At 33.2% G+C, this 12,527-nt stretch overlaps 1 protein-coding gene across 1 annotated transcript in view; it reads right to left on the bottom strand.

The window, feature by feature from the left end:
* The window catches only part of LOC100366991 (protein jagged-1), a 248,417-nt gene that overhangs the window by 192,496 nt on the left and 43,394 nt on the right, over positions 1-12,527 (bottom strand). The window contains exons 3-4 of the mRNA XM_085495845.1: positions 6,972-7,026; positions 4,888-5,142 (exon numbers count right to left, since the gene is read on the bottom strand). Coding sequence (XP_085351971.1) covers positions 4,888-5,142; positions 6,972-7,026 — 310 coding nt within the window. The remainder of the gene's footprint in view (positions 1-4,887; positions 5,143-6,971; positions 7,027-12,527) is intronic.

Below are 12,527 nucleotides of genomic sequence, written 5' to 3'. Positions count from 1 at the left end.
AATATATTTACATGGTGAAATACCAAAACAGTGTACATTCTGAGTATGACAAATAAGAATAAACAAAAGAAAATGGTTTACAGTGCACTGATCAAGTATGAGTACTTTCAAAACATATTTCAATGCAGTGTCTAATGTCTGAAATGCAGTGACAAGGTCAAAGTCAAAGTCAACTTCAGAAAGGCACCCAGAATGATTTGATCCGAATGAAATGCAGCTATTTAAATCAGCAAGCAACCTGTAAATACATACTGGAATGACTTGTTAAGTTTTAAATACAATATGTCCCATATCTAGTATGTTATCAATAGTCATACTGCTAGCAGTACTGACATATTAGCAGTATTCATAATCATTGAATATACCAGGGTTACAAGACTCCAGAGGTGATACCTGAATATTTAAGTGAACCTTAATGAGCATAACCTGCAATCACTAATTTATCTTGACCCGTTATTTCACAGTTTGAAGTAGGACGGACCAGCACTGCCTTCTATATCATCACTTAGCAACAGAATCATTCTCTTACTGTACAATAAAGTTGCATAAATTCACACAGAAAAAAAGTTGTTAGTGTTTTTATTACAAACTTCATTTGGTGTACAATGAAATTCAAAGTTTAAATACATATTTATATTTTTTATAATAAAATAAATGTGTCATAAATGAAGATTTTTAATTGAAGTCAGCAAATCTTCCGTAATAGATTTGTGTATATTGCAGAACTATGTGGTATTGTTGCATGATATGAGCCATCAAAATTGTCTTTCAAATCCAGATCCTGTGAAAAAAATACAAAATTTTTTTACAAACAATATACAGTTCACATAAATCCACCAAAACCTTGCAACAATAATTCAGTTCTCTCAAATGGACATTTAAACAAATGGATTCAAACAAGTGACCTTGGACGTAGATGGCGCTGTGACAAGGTGGCCTACCGTACATTGAAAGATGGCGGCCCGCCGTGTTTGATCGCAAATTATGAAAGATCGTCACGATATTAACGTAGCTAGTTCACGTCATTTAAAAATTGCAGCTAGATAAACACCGAGTTACACAAAATTATTATTTTTGTAAACAATAACTGGTAATCAAAGAAAGCTAAGAAAGAACTCCCATGTACTGAGTGTATTGGAGACACATTAAATATAATTCGAAATTACTTAGCTGAAAACTAATTATGCAAATCAGAAAATTAATATGACCAGATTTGAGTGTAAAACTAATGAGGTCTGCGCAATGTAACAGAAAATCTATGTTTCCAAGTTTAATTGAAATGTGATTAGAACCAAAAAATTATGAATTATTATGCTTATTAGGGAATTAATATGAACTGATTTTTACCCCAAACTAACTAGGTTTGTACATTGTCCTAGAGCATCTTTGTACTAAGTTTCATTGAAATGGAATAATTAGTACTTTAGATATCAGTGTGAAAGCTTAAGATTGATTAATTATGCAAATTAGGTAATTAATATGTACAGATTTTAACCCACAATTATTCAGGTCTGTCTATTGTCCTACAGCATCCATGTACATTCATTGATATGTGATGTATAGTACCTGAGATATCAGTGTGAAAGTTGATTAATTATGCAAATTAGGTGATTAATATGCACAAATATTTACCGGAAACTAATTGGGTCTGCATAATTCTAGATTCATTGAAATGTGATGATTAGTACTTTAGATATCAGTAGAAAAGCTAAAAAATAATTATGCAAATTAGGTAATTAATATGCACAATTATTTACCCTAAAACTAATCAGGTCTCTGCATAGTCCTAAAGAATCTATGTACCAAGTTTCATTGAAATGTGATGATTAGTACTTGAGATACCCGTGGAAAAGCTGTAAATTAACTAATTATGCAAATTAGGTGATTAATATGCACAAATATTTATCGAAAACAATCAATCTCTGCATAGTCCTTGAGTATGTAAGTACCAAGTTTCATTGAAATGTAATGCTCACTACTTATATCAAATGCTGAAAATTAATTAATTATGCAAATTAGGTAATTAATATGTACTGATATTACCATAAAAACTATCAGGTCTGTGCAGTGTCATATGACATCTATGTACCAAGTTTCATTGAAATATCATGATCAGTACTTATATCAAATGCTGAAAATTAATTAATTATGCAAATTAGGTAATTAATATGTACTGATATTACCATAAAAACTATCAGGTCTGTGCAGTGTCATATGACATCTATGTACCAAGTTTCATTGAAATGTGATAATTAGTACTTGAGATATCAGTGGAAAAAACGAAAATTGACTAATCATTATGCAAATTAGGTAATTAATATGCACAGATTTTTACCAAAAAATAATCAAATCTGCGCATATGTTCAGAGCATCTATGTACCAAGTTTCATCAAAATCCAATGAGTGGTTGTTTAGATATCAGTGGAACAATCATGGAACAGCTAAAAATCAGCTAATTAACATGCAAATTAGGTAATTAATATGCACAGATTTTTACCAAAAACTAATCAAATCTGCGCATATGTTCAGAGCATCTATGTACCAAGTTTCATCAAAATCCAATGAGTGGTTCTTTAGATATCAGTGGAACAGTCATAGAACAGCTAAAAATTAGCTAATTATCATGCAAATTAAGTAATTAACGAGCATGGATTTTTACCAAAACCTAATCAAATCTGCGCATTGGCCCAGAGCATCTATGCACCAAGTTTCATCAAAAACCGATGTATGGTTCTTGAGATAGCAGTGGAACAGTCGGACACACATACACACATACACACATACACACATACACACACACACAGACACACTAACTGCAAAGACTCCCATTATGTGCTTCAAAAAAGATACAAACGAGAGCGCCAGTGATCAAATACAATTGCACTAATACATAGACGGTGCGACCACCAGCTACAGACATCAAACAAATTACCTTCGTAGATTGGCAACGATACAATTCCCGAAATTTCATATATCGTTGCTTACAATTACATCATCTTATATTTTAATCCTGCGTACACGGACTGTATCCGGGGGGGGGGGGGGGGGGGGGGGGTAGACCATAACACGGACTGACGATCGCCCGACTCAGTCATTTTGGAGGTGGATAGCAAAAATTAACTTTAAGTGTCTTCACAATAAAAAGACTGGAATCAATCGACATAAACTACTATTTTACGGTTTAAATGACTATTCCATGTTGTCACGAGGAAATATTTCGTTTACAAATGATATTCTACACTACCGATGACGTAAAATTCTGGCTAATCTCTCAAAAAAGGAGGCATTTTGAATGAAGTTATTCAGTTTTCTCTCGTAATGGCACTCAAAATCGTAATCACGTGATACTGTTGGATCAATGATTTTTTTATTGTAATAATCAAACCAGAACGATTATCTTGAATACGTCCAAAAACAGTCATTTTCCAATGCATGGTCGCTATTGTGACGATCGAATACAAAACAACTGTGACTGCATGCGTAGGGCAGTGCGAAGATGCATTGTCCATTAGTTAGCCCCGATCAACATAGCATTATACGTAGGGCTACTTATATTTCAGTTAAATGCAAGAAAATATTTTTTTAGCCAACACAAATTGAAATAGATAACTGGCTTGAAGGAGCTTGAATGACAAACAAGCAGGCAAACATATCATTGCAGAAAGCATTAATTAAATAACATAAAAACCCACACTCAGTAGAAAAAAACAAATTACTCCACTTTACTTACCAAATAATTTAGTGATCTTCAGACTATTCAGTCTTAATTATCGCGAAGTGACAACAGGCATCCATAAACCCGAACACGAGGTGTGTTACCATTTACCTCACTTAAGCGAATCTTCTCCCAAGATGCAACACTGGAACACATTGCCTGAACAATAATACAATGTAGGGGAAAGGCAGGGTCCAGGTACGTAGTAAAAATATTGATAATCTTTATTGCAATCATTTTCAAATCAAGATATCAAACAAAAAACAAATAAAGGTAACATTCTGACAAACCAACATAATAATAGAACTTTATTGACATCAATTTAACAACATAAAAACAACTTTGTATTAGATGCATGTAATCTTAATCAGAATCTGCATTTTGGGGTCTAAAATAGCTGCCAAACGGTCAAAAAACACAAAACAATCACAAAACAAATGCATGTGCATACGTATACCGTCATGACATGTATGTGTACCAAATTTGAAGAGAATCCATCAAAGCATGTCTGAAATATGACCGCACTCGCACGCACGCACACACGCAAGCATATACGCACACAACCAAAAACACTACTTCCCATTTCGGACTACCGTCCGAACGGGAACTAATTAGAGAATTAAAGATATCATCACAAAATGAACAAATCTGAGAGAGGTCCACCCAAGGTACATGTACCTACATACCAAGTATCAAAGCATTTGGGCTAGCGGTTTTCAAGAAGAAGTCGAAAATAGCACTTTTGACCAAAAATTACAAAAATATTTGCTATAAATAATTGAACATATCCACATGAAATGAACTAATCTGAGAGAGAACCACCCAAGGTACCTTCCTAGAAAGTTTCACAGCTATACAGTTTGTGGTATTTAAGAAGAAGTCGAAAATGTAAAGTTGACGACGGCGAGGACAGACACCTGACACCAACTATTGAGGCAATTAGAATTGTACAAGATGAAGTTGAAAATGTAAAAAGTTGACACGGACAATAGATGCCGACGGACAATCACTGATATGATACCAGTGAGCTCGGCTTGACAAAGTTGACAGTGGAGCTAAAAAAAGACATGATTCAGTAATGCAATTTTAGGTTTATATGTGTTTCTATTGGAGAAACGCTTCTAATAATGCAAATACAGTATCATACTAAAAGTTCTGATATTAATACTTGCCTTTATCACAATTTGTTCCACTCCATCCTGTATTACAGAGTTTATTTCCATTGGAATCACAAGTATAATGTCCAAAGTCATCATCACGTGGTTTACAAAATGTCATACAATCTGTGCTATAGTAGTATTCATCACACATTATCCGTATTTTATATGCTACTTGTGCCACAGTTCCTGGAGAGTTTAAGGTTTGCCAACCTGATCCAGGTTTTAGTGATCCTGAATGAGTTGCAGTATCAATTAATTCTTCCCTGGCTGTACACAGAATATAGGATTGATTAAGCATTGAATGTCTTGGTAGATCACACACAAGAATAAAGCTACTTTTCATCACATCCTATACAAAACTTTACTGTTTTCCCATGGAATAAAAGGATGCAAAGATAAAAATAAAGAAAACTTAGAAAGAACTCTTAAGTGCTTTTGGTATTGGAGGCATACAAATAATGTGCTTCTATTAGACCAAATACAGCATTTAATCAAAGAAAGCTTAAAAAGAACTTCTGTGTGCTGAGAGTATGGAGACACATTGAAAATAATTCAAAATTTAAGATTTGCTTTTCAAACGAGAAGCTTGGCAAGTAATATTTGTCTGCTATTTGAGATGCATAACATGAAAAAAATGTGATTCACATTATCAAAATTTATAATACATACATTTGATTTTTCATCCATGGTTTTTAGTCTAATTAATTCCAGAGCACCTGTCATGAATTAAATTTAAATCTGATTTTTTTAGATCTCAGAAATGGGCTAGTAATAAATAATCAATATGCATTAAACTAATCATGTCTGTGGATTACCTCAAAGAATTACACAAATTAAGCAACTATTATGCATAGATTTAGGTCTGTATATTGTATATCAGAATGCACATGTACAAAATGTCATTATAATGTGATGAGTAATCCTAACTAAATTAGTGGAAAGCTGAAAAGTAAATTATAATGCAAATTAGGTAATTATTATAGATATATATAAGCCTAAAACTAATTACCACATTGTGTTAGAGTATATATGTATTAAAGAAATATACGATTTATTGAATTAAGTACAGTCACAGACCGTCTATGTACGAAATTTCATTGAAATGTGATTAGAACCAAAAAATTATGAAATATTATGCTAATTAGGTAATATGATCTGATTTTAACCCCTAACTAATCAGGTCTGTTCATTGTCTTACAATATCAATGTACCAAGATTCATTGAAATGGGATAATTAGTACTTGCGATATCAGTGTAAAAGCCGGAAATTAACTATTCATGCAAATTAGTTGATTAATATGCACACATTTTTACCCAAAATTAATCAGGTCTCTGCATTGTTCTAAAGCATCTATGTACCAAGATTCATTGAAATGAGATAATTAGCACTTGCGATATCAGTGTAAAAGCTGAAAATTAACTAATTATGCAAATTAGTTGATTAATATGCACAAATTTTTACTTAAAATTAATCAGGTCTTTGGATTGTTCTAGAGCATGTATGTATCAATTTTCATTGAAAAAGTAATGAAGTAATAGTACTTGAAATATCAAAAGCTGAAATTTGATTAATTATGCAAATTAGGTAATTAATATTTCACATATCTGTGCATGTATCTATGTAAGTTTCATTGAAATGTGATGGTTAGTACATGAGATATCAGTGGAAAAGCCAAAAATTTACTAATCATTATGCAAATTAGATTAATTATATGCACGGATTTTTACCCAAAACTAATCAAATCTGTGTATTAGTCCAGAGCATCTATGCATCAAATTTCATAAAAAACGTATGGTTCTTGAGATATCAGTGAAACACACACACACACACACACACACACAACCTTGTGCATGCACGCACACACCCACACATCCATTCAAAGTTTACACTACTGAGTGTGTTACTGTAAATATCTAGCAATGCATTATGGGAGTAAACTTCCTATTGTATGTAATTGAAAACTATTATCTCTGGAAATACACTATTACTAAAATACACATTCAGTTTATGTCAGGAAAATAACTTTGCCTGATGAAATATAATGAAAGAATATAGGCATAATTGACAAAAAGAGATACACATTAAAGTAACTAACCTGACGTAGAGGTGTTATCATTGTCCAGTATTTTCAATATTAATGTACAAAAAGTCTGAAGAGACAGAAAAACAAAACAACTGTATGTAAATTAATATTCATCATAATAGGAGTACTCCAAGCTAAATGACAGTAAATGAAAGTATGACCTCATACTTCAAAGAATATATTTATTATATCCATTGGTTTACAGCAATAAAATGTTAGTAATAAGATACAATACATATAATAACAAGTCATTGAAAATGACACAGTCCCCGTTAAATTTTTGAACTCGTCATATTAGAGGGATTGTCGCAAGAGTGTCCTTGAAAATTGAGTCTCAGACGGTGTATACAACAGATTGTTTATTTACATCAAAACACATGTTCTGTGACGATCCCTCCGGTTTAAGACATAGCAAAGAAAAACATAGATCACAAGTGAAAGCATGTCCAAGTTATCGCATTTTAAACAAACAAGATGGCAGCCAGTCGGCCATATTTGATCAAATTGCAAATTGAATTGACATGTACATGTATCCATTTATGACATGCTAAATATCAATGAAAATGATACATGGGTGACAGAGATACAATGTATAGTGGCCGTTATTCCGCCATCTTTGATCTGATTATGAAACAAACTGACAGGGTTTGCGCCAGTATCTCGGCAAGACGAGTCCCACTTACAAAATGTTTAGAAATTGAAATTTGACCCTGGATAACTTTATTACAAAGCATGTCCAAAATACATTTTCAAAAAACAAGATGGCTGCCAGTCAGCCATTTTTAATAAAATCGCTAAACCACTGCATGTGCATATGTCTCACATAAGGTACTAGGCACATGCAAAGAATGAACAGAATCGGTCCACAGGATTCTGAAATATTACTATTGACAGACTGACGCACAAACGGACGGACGGACGGACAGACTCAGGAACTCACGGACGGTCGGGAACATGTATCCTAACATGTATGATCGATGTACTAAATTTGAATGAAAACTGACAAAGCATGTTCAAAATACGACATTTTCAAAAAACAAGATGGCTGCCAGTTGGCCATCTTTGATCCAATTGTGAAATAAATCGTCATGGACATGTATCCTAACATGTATAATCTATGTACCAAATTTGAATGAAAACTGACAAAGCATGTCAAAAATACAACATTTTCAAAAAACAAGGCTGCCAGTCGGTCATTTTGAATCGAATCGCTAAACCACTGCATGTGCATATGTTCCAGATAAAGTACTAGGCACATGCAAAGAATGAACAGAATCGGTCCACGGGATTCTGAGATATGACTCTGGACGGACACACAGACGCACAGACGCACGGACGGAGACCGAATTATAAGTCCCCGTTTTCGGACTTCGTCCGAACGGGGACTAACAAGCTTTAAATGAAGTTTCATATGTTCATCAGATTTCTTGTAAATGTAATATACAGTAAATATAAATTTTCTACTACAATAAAAGATTGTTTCAATGCGGAAAACTTGCTGTTGATAAAATACAAATAAAATAGTAAGGAAGTAGTCCATGGTCATTTTATTGACAATTTTTAGTCATATTTCAATAATATGCAAGAGAGACACATAAGAGATGACTTCATCAAGATTCTATATTGATAATACATATGATTATCACTTCATACATAGAACAAGATCATCAACAAGAAGTGACTTTTAATGTCTGTAACCAGACGCAAAATACTGAGAAGAAGATAAGATTGAACAAAAAATCATTGAATAAACTCACTGGTGACAAGGAAGGAAGTGATAACAAATATATCAAGAACGTGAAAAATATTTAGATACCATCAATTATGCATGCAAGACCTAACCATTTTTGATGGACAGCGATTTTATGATCTTTGCCAACAGATTAAATTTTGAAACAAATTGAATGAAAATAGCATCAGTTACCATAAAAAACAAAAAAAAGGAAGAATGACCACAAGTATGTGAAGAATGTTCAGAAAGCTTTCCACTATGTGCCTAATATGTTTATATATTGATATGCTAGGCAGGGCAAGGTAAAAACCCTCTGGTGGCATTCCTTTTTTTGTAACCCAGACTTTTGTTCTACCAACAGCAGCCAATTACATTATAGCCTCAGTGAACAGTACAAGCCATGCATGTAAGAAAGCAGCACGACTGAGGATTTTAGCAAGTGTGTATACGTCACCAATCAAAGCATTTGAGAAAGGGTATAGATTTTTGAAATGAACTTTTTCATATATACACATAAATTTATCAAATAAACTAACCACCCAGATGCATGTGAACAAATAATAACACAATATAATACAAGTCATTGCAATTCACTGGAAGTAAACTGGGATACATATAGAACATATAGGACTCCCAAATGCACTAAGCATGCAACTTTTCAAGTGGCATGGGAATGGATGCAAGGAGAGTTCACAAAAGTACAACTGAAGTATATGCAATTAAAAGCCATCAGAGATGGCAGATCCTCAAACATCTTAAGATTTGTTCAAGAAGGTTGTGTTGATGAGAGGGAGGGGTATACATGATATGGAAAATGGGAATAGTCAGCTTATAGTATAGTAATAGGGGGTTCCCGAATTGATATCGTTTGCCATAAATAGTTTGTGCGCTTGCGCATATCGCGTGACCTGGGGTCAACAAACCAGAGTTAGGCAGAGGGTTTTCAACACGTCTATTCACATACCCACCATAGAATTAGGTAATTAATATCCACAATTCTTTACCCTAAAACTAATCAGGTATCTACTTAGTCCTAGAGGATCTATGTAGCAAGTCTCATTGAAATATGATGATCAGTACTTGAGTTATCAGGCGAAAAGCTGAAAATTAACTAATTATGCTAATAAGGTGATTAATATGCACAAATATTTACCCCAAAACTAATCAGGTCTCTGCACAGTCTTTATTGAACAAGTTTCATTGAAATGTGATGATTACTACTTTAAATAGCAAAAGCTGAAAATTAATTAATTATGCAAATTAGGTAATTAATATGTACTGATATTACCCTAAAAACTATCAGGTCTGTGCAGTGTCATATGACATCTATGTACTAAGTTTCATTGAAATGTGATGATTACTACTTGAAATATCAAAAGCTGAAAATTAATTAATTATGCAAATTAGGTAATTATATATGATATCTATGTACAAGTTTTATTGAAATGTGATGATTAGTACTTGAGATATCAGTAAAAAGCCAAAAATTGATTAATCATTATGAATATTAGGTAATTAATATTGCACAGATTGTTACCCAAAACTAATCAAATATGCGCATTAGTTTGGAGCATCTACATGTATGTGCCAAGTTTCATCAAAATCCATAGAGTGGTTCTTTAGATATCAGTGGAACAATCATAGAACAGCTAAAAATCAGCTAATTATCATGCAAATTAGGTAATTAATATGCATGGGATTTTTACCAAAACCTAATCAAATCTGCGTATTGGCCCAGAGCACCAAGTTCCATCAAAAATCAATGTATGGTTCTTGAGATATCAGTGGAACAGACACACACACAGACACATACACACATACAGGTGTCCCATGAATTGTGGAGCCACCATTGAATTAACTTTTAATATAGTTGAATTAACTTTTAATATAGTTGCGATATGAACTCGATTAAAACGCGTTCCTATATAGGGATGTGTTTTAATTGGAGTTTAATTAAACTCAATTACAATGCAATACAATGGAGAATTGCACTTTAATTAAGTTTAATTAAACTAGAGTTGAATACCCCGTGATTGAATATCGAAATGTTTGCGAAGCTTAGGTTTATATCAGGGTAAGGTATGGTATAATTATATTAATATTAATATAAACTGAACCATACCTTCCCTGATACTAAACCTAAGCTTCGCAAACCTGACTTAAATTCGATTAAATATTAATATAAATTATGAAACATTGTGGAGCCACTTGTTTGGGGCTCCACTTGTACAAAGGGCTCCACTTTGTTTGTGTATGTCTGGACTACTGGCTCTACTTCTACGTCTACACCAACACACACACACACACACACACACACACACAGACAGACACACTAACTGCCTTTTTGTGCTTCGCACACAGGAGTCAAAAATTCAGCAAAAAAACAAAATTTGAGATTTTGACATGAAATGAACAAATCTGAGAGAGAACCATCCAAAGTACTTGCATATCAAACTTCAAAACTTTCTGACTTGCAGTTTCAAAGAAGAAGTTGAAATTGTAAAGTTGACGCCAACAACGGATGACAACGACGGACAATCAGTAATATGAACAGCTCCTTTCAGTCACAATTCAAGACAAATAAAATAAAATATAGATAATATAGCAAATTATTCTTTTCTGTGATATTCATGTGTAATCAGTAATTATGAAAATAATTTATGGGTACATATGTAGTACATTTTGTTATGAATTATTCTTAATAGTATAAATTTCTAAATTATCTTCTCAAAATCAGTTTTTTTCAGGGTTTTTTCCCCCAAAAGACGAAAGAATTTCATAATGGGAAGTCTGTTTTTTATTATTATTTATTGGGAATGGAAAGTCTATATCATAGTGCTTCGCCTCAATTGACAATGAGCTCTTTGGGACGTTAAAACTGTATGTCCACCTCTGTTAGGGTAAACATTTGTATTATTATACCGAATAAATCCTAAAACAGAAAATGTGGCACTCAATCATGGCAATCTTTCCAAGTCATCGTTAGAAAGATTTTCGGAGGCAAATTTAATCTTCATTCAAGGCTATCTTGAAGGATTGCAGGAAATTGACCCTCACCGATTCATATTTATGAATTAATTGGGATTCAGGCACCATAGTGTTCGTAACAGTGTATTCCTAAAAATACGCAAAAAAAACGAACTATTACATAATTTATCATATATGTTTTAAAGACCGAGAAGGTTGTAACTTTGTTAGCAATATATTTATAATGTACTATATTTGTAATAATTATTATATGGAGTGTTCCACTGATTTGTAGCAATTAAGCTAATATACCAATGTGACAAAATCCGATCAATTTAACATGTGTCAAATAGTATGTCCGATAATTAACATCCATGGAAATAAAAACCAACTTAGATTTCTACTTTTGATCAGTGCGAGGAGCACTAATTCAAACATAACTTTTTACCAACAGCTCTTGTTTTTAACATGCCACTTTCTATATAGAGTTGCAAAACGAATGGACTGACACAATATGAATATTCTTCCCTACTATGAATTATATGCAACAATACAAGGTAGACTAAATTCTATGATCTGGGCTTCATTTATATTGTGGACATTTTCTGCACTGGGAGAGGGGGGGGGGGGGGTAAACAGTGGGAATACTTTTTAGTAATAGGTTTTAATACACTAAAATTGGCAGACTCCACCTAGGGATTGGAAAAAAGGCATACGTGGAAAGGCATATACAAGTCGCGAAAACATATTTTCTATTGACGCACAAAACCACATTTGTTGCAAACACACATAAGCAAATTCGAAACCTCGTCTGAAGTTATGTCATCCCGAAGAGTCAGCAATTATATAGCTTGTTACGAAATGAATAT

Source organism: Saccoglossus kowalevskii, chromosome 2 (genome assembly GCF_978046115.1).
Source record: "Saccoglossus kowalevskii chromosome 2, keSacKowa6.1, whole genome shotgun sequence".
Lineage (NCBI taxonomy): Eukaryota > Metazoa > Hemichordata > Enteropneusta > Harrimaniidae > Saccoglossus > Saccoglossus kowalevskii.
Note: the sequence above shows the minus strand (reverse complement) of the source record. Positions and strands in the feature narration are given on the sequence as shown.